We start from the raw sequence: 23693 nt of genomic DNA, 5'->3' as shown, positions 1-23693 counted from the left end.
CCGTGGAGTTTACAACCACTATTGGCACCCTGTGTCCATGCTTTGTTCGTATTGTGCACAAGCACCACCACGTCTGCACAACTGCTGGCAAGAAAACATGGATGTAATTGATGCACCGTTTAGAAATTTGTTATGAGGAAGAAAATGCACTTTGTTCGTTTGACCTACCTCAAGTATACACACACATCTGCTTCAGATATTTGAATAATATGTCCAGAACATCAATAACCTATTATGTGCTTTAGTTTAATGACATACATGTTTTTTTTAGGAAGAATCTTGGTCCATGAGCTCATAGAACTGCTTGTAACTCTCTCAACAACTCTCAAACTCTTCAACCATTGGATTCTTTCAAATGTTTTTGAGTTGTTGTCCCTTTCTAAACATTTAAGACAATGAGCTTTGCTGTCAAAATGAGCCGGTGTAATTTGTCCAGAGATGATTATTCGGCCAAGAAGCCAAAGATACGTAAAGTTTAAATAAGCACCAAAAGCAGAATTTGTAGCAACTGCACAGCCAGTTTTTGTCCATTTTGGTCCTCGTTTCAGGTGCTTTGCATTTACGAAAGTGGGTGTCCATTTTTTCCTAAAAACAGTTCTGACTTGTTCCTGAATTAAACTTATTTAAACTAATTTCTATAAACGGGAAAATACTGTACATAGTTTTTTTTAGACATTATACAGTCTCGACATTTTTGAAAAGGAAATGGTTGAGGATCTGTATTCTTGGTTAGAAGCTTTTATTGGTTACAATAACTCATGGCAACATATCAGTATCACCAAGCCACTGTACAAATACAAAAAAAAGGTCTGGTGTGAAAAAGACTATAAAAATTATTCCATAACAAGTGATTATAATTTCACACAATAGCATTGTAAGAGAATTATCATGGCACCAAGTCCCTGGTCCTTACTGGCTTAAAACATAAAACAATAAATAAAATCAAAATGTCAGAACAGTAGGTTGTAGAGTCAAAGGGCAGTGCATTATTTGGTGATGGTGCCGTGGTGGTGATCATGTGACAATCAATTCAAGTGGTAGGGTGTCATTGAACCAGTAACTTTCCATTTCTTTTCTCAAGATATTAAATTTGGAGAATCGTGCAAATGCGGCCATCAAAATACTGCCTGAACTTGTGCAGCAGCAACATTTTTTCACATCTGCTCTTTGAAGTTAAATGTTGGCACTGTGGGTGACGAATGGCAACTTACACCAAGAAAAAAAAAAAACTACTGCCAAACATTCCACTCCAATGATTCAAAGAAGTCACCGATCTTGGTACTTGAGACAATACTGTAAATGCATCAAATGTCGACATTTTGTAACACCACAGAAGTTGATTCAACAGCTCCATATCAGTTGTATAGTTCAGAGAATAAACTGGAGGAGACTTCAGGTAAATACAACATAATGTGAAATTTAATGAAGTCAAGCACCTTTTTGATTAATGAGTGAACTGCACAGGCACGTAGAAGTGTTACTATTCCAGGTTCCAGCTGCGAATACTGCTGAATTACACACACAGCGAGGAAATGGTTGCCTGCTGAATATCGGAAATAAACACAATCCCCTCTTCAGCTACTAAGGGCAATGGTGCATTTCTTTTCAATTTTACACAGCTTTTAATGTCATAAAAGAACAGGGTGGGTTGTATTTGAATAGTTTGACATTTTGGAAAATAATATACTTATTTGCTTCTGGAGGAGCGTTAGGGAAGAGTCCACTTTCATTTCTGTCCATTAACAAATGACTTAAAAGGCTACTGCTAGCTGCCGGCTAGCTTAGCTTAGCATAAAGAGTGGAAACAGAGGGGTACAGCTAGCATGGCTCTGTTCAACTAACGTCTGCCTAGCAGCATCTCTGAGCACACAAATTAACACGTTTTTGTATTTAACATGTACAAAAACTGTGTAAAAATGCTTATTCAACATTTAGGGTTTGGGCCTGACCAGTTGCCAGGTGAAATTGGCGTTTCTATGGAATTGGCGGGGTTTTTTTCCAACGTATTTTGCTTAACAAATAAACATTTATTAGTGAGCTTCAGACAGAGCCAGGCAAACTGCTTCCCACCCGTTTCCAGTCTTTATGCTAAGCTAAGCTAACAGGCTGCTGGTTGTAGCCTTATATTTACCAAAAAGATACGAGAGTAGAATCTACTTATCTAACTGCCAGAAAGCAAACAAAATATCAACCTATTCCTTCAAATACATTTCTTCATCTTTATCTGGGGACACATGAACATCCGACGTCCGCTGATAGACGTTACTCTAATAAGCACTGTTAACTTAATAATCACAAACACCCATCTTCAGATATAAGCAGTACACCGCTCTGGTCAGACAACAGACTGGGTTTAAAATCAAACTGATGTGACTTTAATTGATGGATATGGAAAAAGCTGGCACTTGAGTAAAGTGAGCAAACTTTCTTATTTTTTTTTTTTTGTCACATTGACTAGTTTTCAATTCACAGCTCAGAGCCTGTGGATAAATGGCACAAATAAGGAAGTAACACTTAGATCTATACGTTATCCACATACATCAGCAAATCACCCCTCACCCCGCCCCCCACCACCCACCACCCCACTGATATGCAATACATATCACATCCTACACGCCTCAAAGATATTCTCATTCTAGAAACTATAACTGTTATTTTTTTTTAACATTCTCTCAAAATGGATTCATTAATGCAAAGCCAGGTAGAAGCAGCTAAAACATTTAAGAACGTAAAAAGGTAACTAGAATCACGGTAGGCCATAGAGGGGTTTCATTGATAGCCGATTGAACCTAAATAAATACTACAGTGGTAGTGTGCGGTGGTAATAGTAGAAAGCAGAATTGTATAAAAAGCTTTAAGAAGCAGTATGGAGCTGCATGTGTTTGCGTGGTTTTCTGTAAGCATGCTTTTTAGTGTTCACTAGTATCAGAATGTGCTTCTGTTGGGAAAAGAAAAAAATAATTAGCAATCTCTCTTATTGATCAGTGTGTAAAAAGGAATAGTAAGAGGAAAAAAATGACTGTAGTCGATGCTAGTATTACCTTCTATTGTGAATGGTATCGTAAGGCAGAATGGAGACACAATAGTGCCACATCTCACAGGAGCACAAACCCTCCTTTATCTAGCCCGTGTGGGTCAAATGTTTATATTCAGAGATAGGCACCTGAGACAGCCGATGGATAGGTCCAACTCACATACATTGTTTTTTTTTTAAAGTTTTTTTTTTTTTAATTAAGCCTTTAGAAGAACCAAAATAATGGAAGATGTGTGATGAGAAAATACTCAAAATCAGAGACAGCACTTCTATGGGTAAATAAGTCACATGTGTTCAATGGTTTACATTTGTACTAGTTTGTGAGTGCATGTATAGCTCTCTACTAAAGTGTACATTTCTGTCTACCAAGTGTACTTTCTTCACAAGCAATATTTAACAGTTCATAACATGTTTTTGGTGATGAAAAAAAAAAAGTGTTAAAACCCTTTAAAAAAAAAAAAAAAACTTTTTTTAAACTTTTCTTTTTTACAGGCTTGTGGTGGCACTGGTGTGATTTTGGAGCAGCGAACATGATTACAGTTCCATGCAGTCACTCAGTTCACACCTTGTTGACGACGAAGAGGACTCATTGATCCTTCGCTTTGAGAGAGAAAAACAAAAATAGAAGAGAAAAATGACATGGCGAGCTCTGACAGACATCTTTTCTCTAGTCCTCAGAGTCACTGCTGTCTTTTACGGTCCTTTAAATATCCTCACGTAACGACAGGCCGCTCTACCATTTGTCCGTACAGGCCTCAGCACCATTACATGCTCACAGGTAGAAAACGGTTTCTGCTCGAGGAGAGCGCATCTCTCTCTCTGCGATGCCCTTCTTCTCCATCAGTGTCATTTGTACGGGCAACTCGAGATGCTCATCTCAACTCTACGGAAAAGTAGATTCTATAGGCTACAGCTGACGGGTGATATTATGATGCAACACCTCCATTTAGGTTGGGTTATCGATCATATCACACAGCTGTTTGCATGGCATGAATGTGGTTTTCAGATATTCAGCATGTCGAGGATTTGAAACCACAATCCATGTGAGTAGAGGCCAAGGCAGGGCCTCCGTTTAAATAAAGTTTTCTATCTTAGCCTGAAATTCACCAGTTTTGTATTTTGGAGCTAAACCTGAATCCAGACTAAAAACAGCAGTTGTTGGTTTTGAAGCACACTCTCTAATCATTATCACAGCAGTGTGGTAGTTTCCTTCCAAATGAAAAGACTGTGGTGAGGGATGCCAGGGGCCGTGTTGTCAGTCACATGAATTTGCAGATACAGGATGCATTAATTACGCTTGCTGCCTGTACAATAATACACACACATACAGTTGAGGAAAGTGAGTTTAGCTGGGCCAAAGTGTATATTTTGGAAATTGTTTTTGTTTACTTGCTAAATCCTCTTTTGTTGCTGGACAAGTGGGCTTGATTTAACAGCAAGTACCAGAAATATGATCAAATGAAAGGAGGCTTTTAGGTTAAATTATGACACTTTGCCGTGTCTAAATTGTCCGACACTCAATCTGGTACACACAGGATAAAATATACGTTTCTGGCAAGTGGTAATGTGAATATGTACATTAGAAATAAACCATAAACCCCGCCCAAAATCATAAAAAAAGGGTGGGACATAAACTACAAAAATATATACATACACATTATATATGCATATATTATGCATATATACACACATAATGCTATACATATATACTGTCTTTATATATACATTTACATATTACACAGCAACGCTCATCTTGTTTGTTGTTTGACACGGTAAAAGATTCTCTTTCTCGCCCCCTAGAAGAGAATTGGTACTGGGGCAATATCTTTCTTTTTTCCTTCAGTTTTTCTAACTCATCTCTTTCTTTGATTTTGATTGGACAACTCTAATGAAAGGTTCTTATTTATGTTTCTGTGTGATGGCTGGGTAATAACATACGTCACTTGGACAGGTAGAAAGAGTTGGTACTTTCTCACAGGTGGGCGGGTCACCAGCAGAGAGGAGAACTTGGGGGGGGGGGGGGGGGGGGGGTTAAGTTGAGAGGATTTCGGCTGACAGTCCACCCCTCAGGTCCAGCCCAGCAGATGAGTTGGGATATGTGGTGGGTGGGGTTGCGGGGAGCAAGTTGGAGGGCAGTGATTGAGTACAACAAGGAAGAGGTTTTGTTTAGTTCCAGATCCGCAGGAAACTGTCCCAGGAGCCGGTGGCCACAGCCATGCCGTCTTCTGTCACCCCTAAGCAGCTCACTCTGTTGTCGTGGCCGGCCAACACACCTGGAGGTCAGAGAAAATAAATCAGAATCAAAGGTTGGTCACTTTAACTCAGCAACACAGTCGTTGTTCACACTACAGCCATGCTTCTTCAATTTCAACTTGCTACTCATTTGTCTGTTCATATCCATTCCAGGATGCAACTCATTCTTGATATTAGAGTTGAATCTATTGGTCGACTACTGGATTTGCAGAAAATTCGATATCCGAGAATGTGCAGCTTTTGCTCTTCTCACTGAACAAGAAAACAAGAGTGGGCTCATCTGCTATTAATAATATTTATTTTTTTAAATGAAGTGACCACACTTTAGGCATCATTTACCTGCACGTTCGCCTTTCAGAGTGTCCCAGACGTTGCAGTTGAAGTCATCGTAGCCGGCCAGGAGCAGTCGGCCACTCTTGGAGAAGGACACGGAGGTGATGCCGCAGATGATGTTGTCATGGCTGTACATCATCAGCTCCTGGTCGGCACGCAGGTCAAACAGCCTGCAGGTGGCATCGTCTGAGCCTGTGCCGAAGGCATTCCCGTTGGGGAAAAACTGCGGGAGAAAAAAAAATAAAAAAATCTAAATCAAGCAGTCAGGACAGCTTGATGAAGAGCAATCTGCTACTTGGAAAAGCTCAAAACAGTTAAGTGAACAAAAATGAATCATTAATAAGACCTCTGTGCATTTTTGAAGTCTCATATTTCTTTCTCAGTTCGATTTTAAATTTTCAAGAAACAAGCGACATTGAATCATAAATCAGAAGTCCTCGATCCATTCATCCAATGTTTACTGAGGTGAGATTCCTCCTATAAGCCCCGACAGGTTTTTTTTTATTTTTATTTTTTTTAATCTCACCTGCACAACTTGTGTTTCTGCTGCTTTGTTTTATTGTGCAAACAAATACATCTCTACACTCTTCCTGCAGAGTGCGCGTGTGTGTGTGTGTGAAGTTGCAGTACTCACGGTGACGGCGTTGATGTCGGACACGTGGCCGGTGAAGGACTGCCTGCACATGCCATCACGAATGTCCCACAGCTTGGAGGTGGCGTCACAAGCTCCTGACACAAAGGTCTTGAAGTCCGGGCTGAGAGACAAACTCATCACATCCCCCGTGTGTCCGCTGAAGACAGTGGCCTGCTGGCCTGTCTCTATGTCCCACAATGCACTACAAGAAAAGGGAGGTAGTGGTTAGGTGTGTCCACTGAGACAATAAATGTTTTTACACAAACAGCTAAAAGAAAACATTCACATATTAGAAGGACATACTAGCTCCTGTATTAATCGATTTTTCTGATTTATGTGAATTATTACAATTTTAGTGCAATTATTGAAGGGCTATGTCTATATGCATCTTTACACAACTCTGTAGAATTATGCCGTGGGAATCTAGTCTCACACATTTCAGGCTATAGAGCAAAGTGTTTTTGTAAAATCCACCCAAAGGGTATTCCATTAATTCTTTAAGCTGTGCAGGTGAGAGCAGAGGGTCGTTGCTCACCAGGTGGTGTCTCCGGAGCTGGTCAGTATCTGGTTGTCATCCAGGAAACGGCAGCAGGACAAGTAACCTGGAGGCAAACAGCTTCAACATCAGATAAGGAGACCTCTGTCCTGTCTAGTCAGGCACTCTACTCGTTAACTACTCGCATGCTGGACTGCCACAACTGAATGTTTACTGCTGTGCTTGTCCTTCTTCACAATGTTGCCGTATACAAGTTTTAACCAGTAGCACTCAAGTCCCTAAACCTTCATGGATGTGCAGGCTCTAGAACATCAGTGAAACTACTATTAAGGCAACTTCTGACCATGATAAAATAGTACTAATAGGACTAATTAAATGCACTGTGAGCAAAGTTCTACTCTACATCACGCTTGCATTGCGGGGAAAGACAAAACCGACACACAGATCTGGGCAAGTGAAATGTGAAATTAACACTTCAAGAACATATTTGCGCCAAGAGACATGCATATAAATAAGCCTGTGAAAAACACATGAGATCCATTGGAAAATAACAGCTTGTGTAGCTTTCCATTGTTTAACTCATTGAACAAGCCAACTGTGCACAATATCTGAAATTACAGTTTGGGAAAAATGTAACTAGTTATTTAGTATAGAAATAAAAAGAAAAATGCTCAGGGTTACTGGTTCTGTTGAGTCCAGCCAACGATAGGCTTTTATCCATATTATTTCTTGCCTACCTGTGTGTCCGGGTAGCTCACGGGTGACACGCACGTTGCCCTCTCGGGTCTTCAGGCTGTATATGGAGCAGATGTTGTCCAGGCCTCCGCAGGCCACATAGTTCCCAGAGGGGGCGTAGGCGCACGTCATCACCCAGGAAGAACGCAGCGGGATGGCATGCATCTGAGGACGAAGAGAGTCGGGAAGCATTTCTTTACTAAAAATACAATAAAGTAGCAATGTTGAGCTTTAAAAAGGTCAATTAATGTTGTTTCAATCCAAAATGATGATGATGATACTGTTAGGTCATCAGCTGACAAAAAAGTCCTGCCACTTCATCTCAGTACTTTAGAAAAATGAAAGGAGGCCTTCTTCCATTTGTCTGGGTGGCGCGGTTACAAAAGATGCCAATAACCAACATGGTAACATAATTATATCATGATATAATAATATGATATTAACTTAATATTTAGTGCAAGAGGACAGCACAAAACAGCCTGGGGTGGTTTGTTGCTCGGCTTATCTTCATATAGTTTAAGTAGTAGAGGTTCAGATGGTGGTGAGGTTTTATGAAAAATAAATAACGTCAAGAGAGTGTTTACTTTCACTATTTAACCAGCCAGATTAATTAAATGAACACATAAAGAACCTCCAGGCAGCCCGATAGCTGTCATTTGGATGTTGGCTTGTCACAACATATTTACAACAGTATTGTGTTCAAGAGAGCCGGCGCATAAATTACAGCCTGTACTCTAAAAGTAACATCTGGACAGTTTTCGGTTTGTCAAAGAATCTCTCCAAGAGGAGGGTCAGTGGAGTCTGACAGGAGCAGCACATTACTGAGAGCAGAACACTTCTAAATGTACTTTACCTGTTCTTGTACATATTATACATCCTATCACTGACGATCACTAATCTCACCTTATTTGTCGTGTAGCTGTCCCAGATGATAAGCTTTCCATCTTGCGAGGCACTGACAAGTAACCTGGGGAAAAAAAAGTTAAGAACAGCATGACATCTGGCACACACTTAAAAAACAAACACAAGGTACATGCACCTTGGTCATTACAAGCAATGAGAGCCAGCAGCCACCTAACAGAATACTGTGCTATACCGTCTGAATAAGTATAAGGTGCTCTGTCAAAAAGCATTCAGCGTGAGCTCTCTACTCTTCTCTACCAGTGTCCATTTCCCTCCATGTTTCTTCTTCCTCCCCCTCCTAGTGGAAGTCTCCTCATACAGGGAAGCCACTTTTAATATCCCACGCCATGTAATATTCATTACCCCAGTTATGTAAAAGTCCTACTGTCGAGTGGGAGGTTGAAGCCTGAGGAGTTGGGAAAGCACTAGAAAGAAGCTGGGGTGGGGCAGCAAGAAGGGACAGCATAAAGGAATGCAGAGAGGATGGTGGAAGTAGAAATAGTCGGTACAGAATTAGAGTTATAGGTGGTACAGATGCCAAAACAGCTGGAGCCCCTCCCTCCCCCCCCCCCCCCCCTCCCTGACTTGGTGGGTGTCCCTGCCGATCCAGGGACAGGAAGTGGTTTGACGGTGCTATGCTACAATCAGGAGGAGAGCCATCTCGCTAAAATGTCAGTGGCTGTATACAAAATAAACACAGGCCTCCTGCAGGGTCACCCAGAGGGTGCTGGGTGGGTGCGCACACAGACACACACACACTTAACAGAACAATCACGTAATGTAACAGCCTATGCATCATCCGCTGCAGGCAATACAAGTAGGTTTTACTGGTGACAAAAAGAGAAAACTAAATTTACTTGAACACAGTGTGTGATCGAGGATTTCTAAAAAATCAACAAAATGTTACTATAAAAACAAAACTACTTTTTGTCTATGCCATCCTCCAGCTCATTTTCTATGAATAAAGACCAGTGCACTACATGCATAATATTGGGAAAATATGATTCTTGGTGCTCATAATTGCAGCAAACGGTTAAAAAAGCAGTTTGTAAGTTCTAAATTTAGTGACAAGTCAATGTGAGCTGGCACATTTGCAGTCCAATCTGGACGAGAGGATTCATTGTGATCATCATAACATTTGCGGGAAACAAAAGAAGAAAAAAAAAAAAAAGCTTGAGATCTTACAAACTGCATCTTTAAGTAAATATTAAATAAGCTATGCTGGTTGACTGTCTCTGTGCTCAGCTAATATCATTACTGTGCTCAAAGTGAGGGCGTAAAACAGTGCTAGCACTAAGACACATGTACAGTAGTAGTGGAGGTGACAGTAGTGACAGTCAATTATGGTGGTATTAGTCGTATTAGTAGAATAGTAGTAGTGGTAGTAGTGGTAGTAGTAGTAGTGGTACTGGTAGTAGTAAAGCCCCACACCTGGGACTGCTGTCACTGCCCCAGTGCATTGCATTGGGAGACAGATGGACAGAGAGAAAGATAAGGGTGACACAGACATATTAAACACAGAAATAATAATAATAATACCAGTCATATACAAAGTTGAGAACCCCTCCATCTTTGGATTATATTTGCAGGGAGAGTTGGTAATTGGTTCTGATTTGCTGCCATAACTGAAGTTATGCTACACTGCCTCGATATCGACAATCAAGTTGGTGGTATTACAACTAATGTGAGAAATTAAACGTCAAGTCAATTTTCCAAAAAAAGAGATGAAGCCAGACAGGTGATTTTATTGTAAAGGTCCTGCACTGTGGCTGAAGGTGTGTCCATGTTTGCCTGGACCTGAAACCTGCATGCTGTCTGCTGGTGGCACTTTATTGCCGATGCCGGTCATACCGTACATCTTGAAAGTTAGAGCTGTAGTGCTAACAGTCGCAATGCTGAAACTAGCAGTCTAGAAACTCTTAGCAGTGACAGAAATGACCTTCAAAAGTTCATATAATCCTGATAAAATTAGAAAACTAAATTGACTACACGGTGGTGATCATAGTTAACATCTCTTTGTGTGCATTTTCTGTGACACTTGTCCCCTGAGGGCCACCGTAGGTTAATTAATAAGACCTACATAGAATTGTGCTTCAGTGTCTTCAGGGATAAAAAAAAAAAAAAAAAAAGAGACTATTTTGAATGAAAACGACCAAGCAAGTAACCTCGACACAACAGAAGAAAACAAACCTACACCAACCATGGCATCAAAATTATATACTATGCTGAACATCTAAAAACAAGTTGACGATAATCTGAGGGTTTAAAACTGCATCATTCTTTTCTTTAATGCCTCAAACGCACAATAAAAACATGAATCAGACCCCAAAAAATCGTATAAAACGGTTAATTGCCTATCCTGCTCTGAACTAATAATTGGGTTGTCTGTAGAATTACTACTCTACCTGGAGTCGCTCCCCCAGTGCATTGCATAGATCTTGGCCAGGTGGCCCCTGAGAGTGCGTCGCGTTCGCATCTGTATCCGGCCCACTGAGTCCAGACCAGCTGTGATCTGCCAAAACACAGGAAATGGCGTCAGCAGTGTCACTCGAGGCCCACACACAGTTATCATCAACACATTCCCCCCCCAACTGGACGCTAGCTGAGGCAGCAAAAACAGACAAACGTCGCTCAACAATGGACCATGGCAAAGAATAGTAAAGCTTATATTAGTGTATAATGTCTGTCGAGTATTAATATGGATTGTGTGTGTGTAAATAAAGATGGGCTGAGGAATTTCGAATGCCCATTTTAAAACTTGTACCTTGATTAGCCATTGACTTACACTAAAGGTAGTCAGTACATGTATTCATTCACTAGTCTTACCTAGCTTCAGTGCTGTCCACATGTGGCTTAAACTCCAACAGAATAGAACAGACTACATTACTAGTTAATGGGCCAAAGCTTAGTGAATCTAGTCGGCTCACCCGAGCGTTGTGCCTTGTGAAAATTTGCAACCTCAATTTTGTTATACAGATGTGTTTCATATTCTTAATGGTTTGGGCCATTTAGAGTAACATTACATGTCTTGAACACTCCCTCCTTGAGGAGAATACACCGCTGAATGTACACACAATATTCTACATGTGGAGAGGAAGTCTTACCTGTGACAGAGTGGAGTCACTACAGGCTTTCCTGGCATCCTGCAAGACAACAAAAACCATAATAATCATGTTGACCAGCTAAGCGTAACGCATGTAACCACTGCACAGACAAACGCACGGAAATAATGTAACAAAAAGACAAACTTTTTGCAAGAATTACTTCTAAATAAGTGTCTAAACAAGTGCCATGAGTTGTTGCTCATCACAGAAACTGAATATCCCAATGATCACAGAATGATCACACAGCAGCAAAGTGACATTTATCGATCAGTTCCCACAATGCAATTTGCACGAGAATGGAGGTGGCTGATTGACAAGTTGTATGTCGAGTGTGTCACTGTCTCATCTGAAACTGTGTGAGTCACAGCTTCCAGTGAACAGACAGTGGCACCCATGTGATGGACACAAGTGAACCACACACACACACACACGCACACAAATACGTAAATGTAGACAAACACATGCACAAAATAGAGTGTCGCCGTACCCGGATCTGATTGCGTAGTTGCTCGGCTTCCTGCCGCAACTGTTCCAGCTCGCTCATTGTCCTTCTGTGATTTGTTCAGGCCACACTCCACTCCAAATACTGACAGGGCTGGGAACACACACGTGCCTGCACACACACACGCACACACACACACACACACTCACACAGCCACGCTTTACCAGCTGACACCTGCAAAGACAGAGAGACAGAAATACTATGAGTTCAACAGGCACACGGAGAGAGAAGGATGGGAAGTCCTCCATCAGACAAACATAGGTATCCTGTATGGGTTTCAGACCAAAGGAGGGTGCTGCAAAGGGTGGGGCTGGGTGGGGGCCTGGAGGGTGGCCTGGCTCTGCAAACACCCCCAGTCTGGTTCAAAAGGCCATCTGAGCCCGGCTGACCTTTCCCGACTCAATCAGCCTTTTGTGTTGTTCGTTGCGCCGTTTGCTCGGCCCGCCCCAAAGTGCCCCGAATTTACGTGTGTGTGTGTGTGTGTGAGAGAGGACAATGGGCAGATTTGGAGGATTTATTTGACAATATGTCCAAATATTATAAAGTATGTGTATATATTCATCTGTGGGTGGGTGTAAATTATGTGAGCATGTATTTAAATGCGTGTCTCGGTTAGGTATGTCAGATCTGTTTGAGCGCACACGCTCAACGTGCACACGCATGCGTGCACGCTCAACGTGCGAGTTGCCACTTCCTTTACCTTGGGGAGCCTGAATGTGGGTCACGAAGCACTTAGACACTCCTCAGAAATGTTTGGACCACCCCCCCCCCCCCCCCCCCCCAACCCCCTCTCCTCGTTTTACAGGCTGTTTTACAGTCTGCTGTCCAGAAGTCTAACCCTCCGAGATTAAATTTTCAGTTCCATTTTCTATAATTCAACAATTACGCCGAGTCCAGCCCTTCCTCTCCACAGGAAATCATGTTAATGTTAAGAGGACGTCGTTTGTGCTTTATCTTCATTTTTTGCAGAGGCTTTAAAACCATTGGCCCCAGTCACTTATTCACCACAAGAGAAAACCCCATTCGTTTTACAAAATAGCAAATAAGTAACTAAGACGATGATTTGATGGCCACGCTGCTACAATTGCCTTATAAAGACACTGTGAATGTGTGGAGAGCTACTCTTTCACATTCTCGGGTTCGCTTTGTTTGGCCATAAAGCCTCTGCTCTGCAAACACGAGAGGAGGCTTTGGACCGCTCATCGAGGACTCTTGTCTCAGCCAAGGAGGTCTTTGACAGTAACGAGGCATCGAGGGGGCAGCGAGAGTTGCAATGCTTTGAGCTGCCTGGGAGTGACGTCACTCTCTCCTCCCGGCTGACGCAACCCCCCTGAAGAGAGGCTCTCAGCGTCAGCTCGCCTGTGATGTGGTGCTGCTCTATATGACTGCCGTAGGATTCATTATACTCTCCGCCTCTGCCACGTCACACAGAGCGCCTTGTGGACGACCAAAAACACCGGGTATAACCTTCTACGCCGATAAATAGTTTTAGAATCGATGTTTTCAGCCTGAGGCTTGTGTCGGGAACGAAAGCATACGAGAGAGATGAGGTGGAACATGACGCAGGTATGATGGAAGATGACGATGAAAAACGTCATCCCATCAGTTTGGATGAAACTGGCAGCTCTGATTTTAGGCACGCCATGGTAGTGACTTGCAGGAGGGCTTCATGAATGGTCTTGTTTACATGTGGATACCTTTTAGTCATTTAGAAACTAAAACAGGACTCTCATTACTGCTGATGTAACCAACCACAGCCAATAGAGGCTGTCACATGGAAAAATGGTCCCTACAAAAAGGACTAGATAAAGTCTACCTTGAACAAATGTATAGCCATGAAACTGGGTCTTTTCTGTTGTGTGACTGGAGTCATGCAGCCAACCAGCCGGGCCCACACAGGCCCAGAGCACGGCACAAGGATCAGGAGTGACAAAGGCAGAGCTGTGTGTTGGAGCGGCCCATTGTTTAGTATGAGGCTGCCAGCTACAGTAGATGGTGCCGCTTGGCACCACCGCAGTTGGGTCTCTGACACTGGCCAGGGGAGGCTAGAATTGCTACAGCCCTTCTGACACCAAGCAACCGACCACCCATCGAACATGTTCAGCCCCGTGCTGGAGCTCCCAGTAGCCAGTGGGAAACTAATGTGTCCTCCTAACTGGGACCAAACACCTGCCGTCTGCATAAGCTGTGTAGGTTCAAAAAGGTGCACAAAGGCAGAAACAGGCATATCTGTGCACACACTTTGCCCCTTAGCATCGCACCCATAAAGGCTTTGCGTACGCATAGTTGTCTTCTGAAAATCTCCCTTAGGGCTGCGCAAAATATCAATGTTATATTGATATTGTAATATGAGGCCTAATATCAGACTCAGACTCTTCATATTCACATTACTGATGACTATTTATCAAAAATCTCACTATGAAAGCACCGATGGTCAACCATACAATACTGTTGCAATATTGATATTGAGGTATTTGGTTTGTTTAGTATTTTCTTTATATGGCCCAAATGTACTGGCATATTATGAAAATATATGCAGCATGATTAAAATAATCATGAAAGTCCTTTTTTGACCAAAATGGCTAAACTTAATATCTTTAATCACACAATCAATGGATTAATAGAGGGAATGACCTGAAGTGGAATTTCCTTTTTTTTAAAATATATTATATATATATATGAGATTAGTTTACAGATGTTTGTCTATGCAAGCATTGTTTTTACATCTGGTCCAGCTTTCAATATGTTATTAGCTGTTGTTGCTGTTTTAATCCAGGTTATACATTACTGTAAAAATGATTCTGTTGATCACATACAACCTTTCACTTTCACACCACTCAGGGGCAAAGAGAGACACACAGAGAGATCTCCTTAACTTCTCCATAGTAAAGTCATTGTCGGGTACAAGTCGCTATAGTCTCTAGTTCCCATAATGAAGCTCGGTCACAATATATTTGTTACAGGGCATACTGTGTGTGTGTGTGTGTGTGTGTGTCACAGCTGACTCAGTGACAGTACATGTTCAGCAGGAAACGTATACAACCAGAAGACAGTAAAGTCCAGGAGTGTTTGTATTCGTCAAAACTGGAGAAGATTCCCATCAGAGCAGCATATTTTGTGTTGAACTTAAATGGGTCAATGAGACCTTGTGCTCCCTCGGGGTCACATACAGTAGAAAGTCACATCTGCCTCAATCATGAACGCATACTGGTGAACAGAGCAGCAGGAGGTGCAGTCAGTGCAGCTGGACCCAGAGCCACGGGGGCCCAACACCATGAAACGGTCAGGAAGTTAAGGAATTAACATTTTGAACAGGTCGAATCAAATTATTGCACGGTAGTCCACTGTGAGCACTTAACACCAGTGTTTACAGTAAGATTTTAATATCATCATCCAAATCTAATTCTAGAAAATTAGACAACAGTACGTCTTTGAATTTCCCGTTAGAATGGACAGAACATTTACTAAATGTATGCACTTTATTAAGACATGTTGATGCCTTACAGTTTCATATTTTAGAGACAAAGTCTGTTCCCAGTGTTTCATTTGTGACAAATGTAAAATCTACCAGCGTATGTCCAACTAATATTGACATATTTTCTTTTAACTAAACATCAGCCTCTATACACAAGCTCATCGACTTAACGCATTTTTATTTTATGAAATATACCTTTCGAGGACACCGAATATGCTCAGTTATTGTCGTCAGATGATCAACTTTAAATGTTATTAAACATCAAACAACAAAAAAGTCCCTACACCTACGCCTGATCTCACCTTCACAGTTTCTGTCCGAGAGACACTATCAGAAGTCATGAGTGTCTGTACCGGATCGGCACGAAACTCTTTACGGCTCCGTGTGAGAAAGTGAACTCTTGAATGCTGCAAGGCAGCTCCAGCCGGTGTGAACTTGTTCAGGTGACCCACCGACTATTTCAAACATTCGGAGAATGGAGGAAATACCTGGTGAGAGGCCGCATGTCTTCCTTCTCGTCAGCTGATGTTCGTATTACATCATTCATGTGTCATGTATGATGAGGTAAAAGTTTTATTTTGCCTATGACATAGGGAACGCCGTGAATGAATGTTTGATGACTGTATGACCTACTTTGATCACAGCTTTCACCCCACCTACACCAGACGGTTACAGAATTACACATATATGCAGTCACAAAACAACAGTTGACATCCTTAATCTGAAGTGAACCATGACCCTTTTGTGTGAAACGTGGAGATTTTCTGCTCGTGTATAATGGGTGCAGTTATAAAAACTGACGGCTGTTATTTTGCCGTTACCACGGGATAGTTTCTCTGAGGTTTGGCATACGTTTGGTAGCATACAGCTGTACAAATAAGAACATGTAGAGCTTGAAGATACAGCAAATTAGGGCTGTGTGGTATAGTTGAAATCAGTATCATAATATCAATATGTGGCACACGCATTAGACATCAAGTGAATAGGTGATGTGACTTTGCATACACTGAGCTGTGTTGCACTTTTTGGCTCGCAATACTCTCAAAACAAACAAAGCTTTAGTTTGTTTACAATTCAAATTTGTTCTGATTTTGAGAAAATCATTTTCCACAATAAGTTAATAAATTATATGGATACACTGAATATTTCATCGCCCACCCCGAAGCGCCCGACACACAATATCATTATTGTGAGGACAGTTTTCAGTGTTGCCTTTTCCTGGCTGTCGGGCTCAAACACATTTTTTGTTTTCATTCATCATCTATTTATCTGATGTTTTTATTTAATTTACCACTTGTTTATAAAGATAGTGAATATATCACAATTTCACAGAACCCACAGTGACGTCTTCAAATGGCTTGTTTAGCCCATATATTTAATTTACCAGAGAAGATTTGGAATTTCAGCTGGATCATTGAAAATTAAGCGATTATAAAAACATTTGACCATTCTAAATGATCAGTGTAGGCTATACATTTATATTTAAAATGACATTTTTAGTCAATCACAATACAATCCATCTTTGAGTTTAATAGGTCACTATGTGAGAGAGCACCATACTAAATACTGAAGTACTAGGTATGTACTAACCATACCCAGATAAGCTGTAGATCGATAACATACATGATTAAAAACTGCAACTTCCTCGTGTTTATAAGTCACCATTGAACAACCCACTGAGCTGATTTATTATTACGTGTTGACTGTCAACAGAGACAGGAAACCATCAGCTACATCGTATGGAAAAAAAACACACGGGACTGTCGGTGGTGAAATTACAATGCATCAACCATGTTTACGAAATGATCTTCGCTGAATACGTTTCCGATACGAGCAACACATTGCACGAGCCTCGCGCCCCGTCACGCTACCAGTTGCCGCTCGGTTGAAGGCGCACTGACATGTATATTTAATGGAAAATGGAGAAGAAGAAAAGAGAAAAGCTGCGCAGGGTTTTCGTGCAACCACTAATGAGAAAGCTGATATATATATATATATATATATATAAATATATAAAATAGGAACAGATATGTCCCCACTGGTGAGAGGTTTGGCCCCTGTAGTTCCGCGTAAGAGCCGTTTGACAGCCTGTAAAAAGGCCGCGTTTTGTACAGCAGTGAATTTTCAGATTTGCTTAAAGAGAGGAGGGGGGGGAGAAAAACCCCAGCATTGAGGCAATAGTAGCCTGGGAACAGTTATGTCAAGAGCTACATTGTTGCTTACAGAACAGACCGCATTTTAGACCCGCGGGCATTCTCTGTATCTCATCCCCAATATTAAACACACTGAATCCTCCGTGCGTAAAGCAGGAAATCGCATAAAAACGCCTCCGAAAATATCAAGACAAGACTACACGTCCTTACCTGAAACAGGATTTTTTTTTTTTTTTTTTGGCTCCGTCTGTTCCTTTTCAATCCGAGTCACACCGATCCGTTTTCACACGACAACCATGGTCCCAGCTGTGAGAGAAATCGCAAAGGCAGGTGTGTTAATTTTAAGACAATTTTAATCGGTTTAAAAGGAGCATAAGCGAACGCGACTCGGGTCAGATTAGACTAAAAAATTTTCACCAAGTAAGCTAATCACCACACCCATGAAAGTGGGAACATGGCAACAGCCTACGCTGAGGGGTGCGTGGCGGTCGATAGATCGATCATTTGCATTTTCTAACAAATATAACGCGTTATAGAATGCCAGCCTCTTTATAAATCACTTTATGTAGAAGCTATTACTCCAAAATAATCTGTCATTCCGTTTCTTTTCAGCGTGGCAACATTTCTGAAACGGGTTGTGGAACCTGCTGGTGAAATGGTACGGTCCGTCAGCCCCCTCAACAAAAAGGAACCGAATGGGATACAGGAAACAAATTTCAGACCTGTAAAAGTCTGAAGTAGTAGAAGTGATTCAAGTGGACTTCACCCTTCACCTCAGATTTGCAAAGACGAAATTTAGTCAAAATGTACACTCTTTGATTTAGTCAAATACCAATGCAGTGAAAAACCAGGAGAGTCGAGAATCTACTGTTGTGGTGTTAGAAGCTGGAGGTGATCATTTTGCAAGTCAAAGTACAAAGAAGCCTGCTGCAATCAAACTGTATGTGCATGAAGATACAACATCAAAGGTGGTAGTAATGCAGCTATTCAAAAATGTTTATGTAAATTGATTATGGTTGGCAGGTCATTTAAATATGTCACCATGGCATTTTAATTCATTTCATTCTATAAACCAAACAACAGTTTAGTCAATGAAGAAAATAATTGTTAGTGGCAGCCCTAAAATCTCAGAAAAAAAATAATATAGAGCTGCAAAAATAATAATAAATCACGTAGTTGATCATTTGCAGTTTATCAGCAACTATCATTTGCAGTTTATCAGCAACTAATTTGATAATATTTACGTTATTTTGTAAGAATTGTTTTTTTTAAATCACCGGTTCCAATTTCTCAAATGTAAATATTTTCTGCTTTTCTTTGTCTTCTGGTAAACAGAATATCTTTGGTTTTTGGGCCGTTGATCGGACAACACAAAACATTTGAAGATGTAACCATGGACTCTGGGAATAAAACCATGAATTAGGTTAATGAATTAAGAAATTCAGGAAATGCTTATCATGGAAAATCTAAGAGCTAAATCTTATGTACCAAGAGTCATGAATACAAAGGGATTTACAACAGAAGCAGTTTATTCTGTTGCTACACTATTGAAACTCAACTAATTTACAGTTTATCCAAAAACTACAATACAGAACGGTGAAGATCAACCACTGAAAATCCAAACTTAAAGGTGTAAGGTTTGGACTGTGCCAGGAGACTTCCGTGCCAAGTCTCACCCTGGCACACCACGGTTGGCCTACAGTGGGCTCATTGAAAAGGACCTCTCCATTAGGACAGGATGAATTTTTAATGGGGCCAATGAAAGGGAGCTGTGGGATAGGCTTTTCCATATCTCTGCACGAGCCACAATCAATGGAGGGAAGATGAAAGTTGCCCAGCCCTTGGTTTCCTTTCGGAGTGGCATGTGGTCAGATTAAGTCTAATTGAATTCACTCACACAGCAGTAGTTTAGGTGTGTCAGACCAATTTCCCCCGAAACACATTATGAGGATTAGGATTAGCATGATAGCAGAAACGCATGTTGTGGTTGGATTGTCATCAGTGCAGCCTGGAAATTGGTAATTATCAAAATATAATACATTATTATATACAGCCATGTACAGTATGTGTTAATCATGTTTCTGGACAGTTCTCTAAACAAGAACTAGTTTATTAATTCCTCCAAACTAGCCTATAATTCACTACATATGGCTGAATACCCTCACATACAAGTTAGAGATGTTGGATGATACAAACCAAATCATAACCACAAATCTGAAAAGACGAGTCCTTACATCCTCACAGTAGTTATGACATCTTTTTGGATTACTGATTGATTTACACATAAAAAAAAATTCAAAAAAACCTACATAAGAAGGCGTCAACTCCTCTGCCTCTCAAAAATACAGAATTCATAAGACAGCTGAGAATCAGAGTCAAGGTGTCCAAATGCACATCCTTGGCCAATCAGGTCCCTTGGCCCATTGCTTGGCAACCAAAAGGAGAGGGAGGGAGCAAATTGACACTGTAAAAATAGCACATCGATAGATAGCCTGGTGTCTGAAAAAAAAAGAGAAAGACACACATGTTGGAGAGGCTATAAATAGCCTCCTGGAACAGGTATCGTGTACAGTATCTCAACTATTGTTGCCCATGAATGAGACATTATTGCATTGATGCAAATTCAGCATGGGTTGTGCAGTAATGTACAGTAGCAGTCAGGCAGCTGAATGAAGTCATTTGAATGTGAGGGAGGTTTTAGGGCTCTAATATCACATAATATCATGTTATTACCGTGTATACGAGCCTAAAAACTAATAACAGGTTGGCATTTGTAGACAGCAGTTTTCTTCATCCTCTTGTTTGCCGTCTGATGTTTTGCATAGACGCAAAATCACAATGGCCTTGGCTGCAATGATACATTTAAATGTACTATAATAATCAACAATCTGTATACGGACAAGTTTGCATGCAAGAGGGGATTTAGGGTTCAATGGCTTTACATAAATAACTTGGATGACATGTGATCTTTTCGTACTATCTCATAATTTCATCCGCATATTGTTAAGAGGCATCGCAATGAGCCGGATGCTTTATTTAGTCTTTGCAGATTATCTCGTCACTACAGTGTCACATTGTTAAAATGGGTCGTACACATGTGTCCTTTGTGTAATGGAGGCCAAAGATAGATCCATCATGTCCAACTCAGTTTCCCACGACTGCTCAAAAATGAGCCCAATATGTGGGTGATCAAATCAAGTGGAGATAATGGGACGTCAGCTCCTCGATGCCTATTTTTATCTGCACGTTCCCAATTTCTTTTTCCCACATGTGGTGATGCGCCCCGACGACCCCCCATGTAATACTTCCACTGTATCAAAGGCAATTAAAAGGTGTACCAACAGTAGAACCTTAAAAGGCTTTATCAGGGCTGTCTTATCCAACAGACATCTCTCGGGGAGGCTGGCCGTTGCCAGGGTAACCCTCACAAATGGCAACTGACGTCAAGAAGGTAGGAGAAATACCAGGGAGAGCCAGAGCTGTTATGCATAATGGATTATTGAAAAAAGGGCCCTCTTGAAGAGTGCAAAGTGACTTAAAATATGCGTGCCTCGCTGGGCTCGCCACCACTTCTCTCTCTCTCTCTCTCTCTCTCTCTCTCTCTGCGTCTCTCTCTCTCTGTGTGATGAGGAAAATAGATGTTGACAGTTTCAGGGTTTTACTTGCTGACTGGCACCACATGGGCTTGACTGGCCCAATTGAAATGATCCATCCTGAGTCAAACACTGCTGATGAACTATCTATTTAAAGGACACATTGTTCAGCGCTGTATCTAAACTTAAGGAAGAGAGATCATGCACATTAGCCATTACTATACCCAGCAGATCCTTTTGTTGGTCACGTCACAAGGATCCACAGTGACGTTCACGTGTAGCTCCTCAGAAGAGATCCCTTCACACCATGTGTTAAGCCCAGAGCGGAACTACCAGCAGTTTACTCGGTCCCTGTGTCAGTTTCTTGTCCAATCTCAGCGCTGTTGTTGGCTCATGAGAGACTGTCACAGCTTGGTGAAGAGCCCTAATCATTTCTGTGATAATGCCTCTCATGTTGTGTTGGAGTCACGCTATCGGGGCATCTCAAATTCCTGTTTGTCTCACGTAGAGAATAGAATAAGATAAAATATTTCTCCACTAACGTGGAATGGGATACGGCACAAAAACATATATAACAGAACACATGATTTATCGTGACTGACATGCATGTTATAAATTATATAAAAATTCATGTGTGTGTGTCTATATATATATATATAATGTTAAAAAGGTAATTGTAATATTTAATATTCAAAAATCACTGAAAGGCATCGTGTTCTAAAGAAGCAACATCACAAATGTTTCATGTGAATCTGTATTATGCTCCGAATAAAAGCACCATTGACTCGTCAAAATGTAGATTAATGAGCCAATCCACACCAGAATGAGTAAGCCAGAAGCTTTTAGTTTTTTTGTTTCAGGAGAAGCTGCAGAGGAAATGTGCAAAGAGAAGAAGTGAGAGTGTTTCAGCCCAGGGGAATCCCAAACACTTCTGTAAATGGGGGTGGCAACAAGCAACATAAAGCATGAACTACTACAATCTGAGTTTCCAAAGAACTGAATCAAACAAGTTATGTATGGGAAAAATAATTAAAGGAAGTAAGGAACAACCCTGATGTGCCAATGCCACCCATTTTAAATGCCTCCCGTTCCAGCTGCATCACCACCAGACGATCATTAATTTATTGACACAAAGATTTTGACTTGACATTTTGGTGCGCCGCAGGTTCAGAGCACAAGATAAGGTATTCCCTCCTGAAAAGCAAGCACAACCCTTGATGCCAGAGCTCCAGATCGGTTCGACGAGCTCACAACCAGAATACCACGGTCACCACTGTTTCCTCTGTTACTGTAGTTCTACAGCGGTGGCTTATCTGTTAGTTTGGGCTCCACCCATCTCTGTTTTAGCTGAAATGATGCTCTTAGTGCAGATTTAAGATCTTCTTTTGATGCTTTGTTAGAATAAAAATATTATTCCATACTATGCTTCTTTGTGCTTTTACATGAACATTTTACCAAAATATACAGTTATTTTGCTGTGGCAGTCAGTGAATCACGAATGAATCCAGAGGAAACACCCGACAAGGTGCAAACTAATGCATAGCAAAAACTCGCAATTTATTCAAAAATAATGAAAGCTTTTCTACCTTTCTCCAGTGCAGATGAGTAGCAGGGGAAGTGGGCGTTTTCTGCATACGTCCTAAATGGCATGGATTGTGAGTCGTACAGAGCGCTGTCGTTTCAGTTCTTCCTTTCAGCTGCGAGTGTAGATGCTGCTAGGAGGAGCAGTAAATGCAGAGAGAGAGAGACAGACAGAGAGAGAGAGAGAGACAGAGCTGGAGTATGAGGTAGAGAGCTGCTGAGTGGGAGGGTGAGCATATGGGGTCCATGGAGGATGGGAGATGGAGTAGTATTTCTATTAAAGAGACAGTTTCTCTCTTCAATACTATAGCGACATATTACAAGATCCTAAAAATCCTGTGTTTCTGGAAGGGTTCATTACGAAACATTTTCATGTTAAGTAAAAACATCTACAGTACACGGTTACAGTACAGTGTAGTACATACGTACAGCTCACCTTTAAAAGAAAAAAAGGACACCACTTTGCATGTAGGTATAGTTTGCTTGCAGAATTCCTGATATTGAGGAAAATTCATTGAATTCAGGGTAAAGGGGAGTTGGAGGCTGTCCCAGCATGCACTGGGTTGAAGTCAAGGTAAGGGGGTGGATCATCCCAGACGAGGTCAGCTGTAGGTGCTTCTTCAAAGGACAATTTTAAAGAAATTGCCAAAAACTGTAAAAATGTGTCTTTTCACTGGCAAGTCCTGCTGACACAGAACCCATACACACGTTTGGCAGAGTATTAGACAAGCACTTCCTATAGAGCACGATAGACGTATGAACCTCCTCTAAAATAAGAATCTTCAACAATAGTCTGGTTTTTCTGAGGCCATTTTGACATCTCACACGAGTAAAAGTACCAGCGTAAATAATCAAATGAATGATGGCTGGATTCCATTTGGCTGCTACCGTTTCAGG

The 23693-nt window shown here is 41.2% G+C and overlaps 1 protein-coding gene across 1 annotated transcript; it reads right to left on the bottom strand.

The window, feature by feature from the left end:
• Positions 1 to 722: 722 nt before the first annotated feature.
• Positions 723 to 22938, bottom strand: LOC142946608 (guanine nucleotide-binding protein subunit beta-4). The gene is made up of 11 exons (XM_076088040.1): positions 22802 to 22938; positions 17833 to 17928; positions 11980 to 12168; positions 11493 to 11531; positions 10794 to 10900; positions 8389 to 8452; positions 7488 to 7650; positions 6790 to 6856; positions 6255 to 6456; positions 5627 to 5843; positions 723 to 5307 (listed from the first exon to the last, which is right to left on the bottom strand). Exons 3-11 carry the CDS (start codon positions 12034 to 12036, stop codon positions 5201 to 5203), a joined length of 1023 nt encoding a protein of 340 aa, XP_075944155.1. The 5' UTR covers positions 12037 to 12168; positions 17833 to 17928; positions 22802 to 22938; the 3' UTR covers positions 723 to 5200.
• Positions 22939 to 23693: the final 755 nt, after the last annotated feature.

This window comes from Anarhichas minor, unplaced genomic scaffold (genome assembly GCF_050575085.1).
Source record: "Anarhichas minor isolate MPS153535 unplaced genomic scaffold, ASM5057508v1 ptg000010l, whole genome shotgun sequence".
Taxonomy (NCBI): domain Eukaryota; kingdom Metazoa; phylum Chordata; class Actinopteri; order Perciformes; family Anarhichadidae; genus Anarhichas; species Anarhichas minor.
The sequence above is the reverse complement of the archived record's forward strand: the minus strand, read 5'-3'. Positions and strand labels throughout refer to the sequence as shown.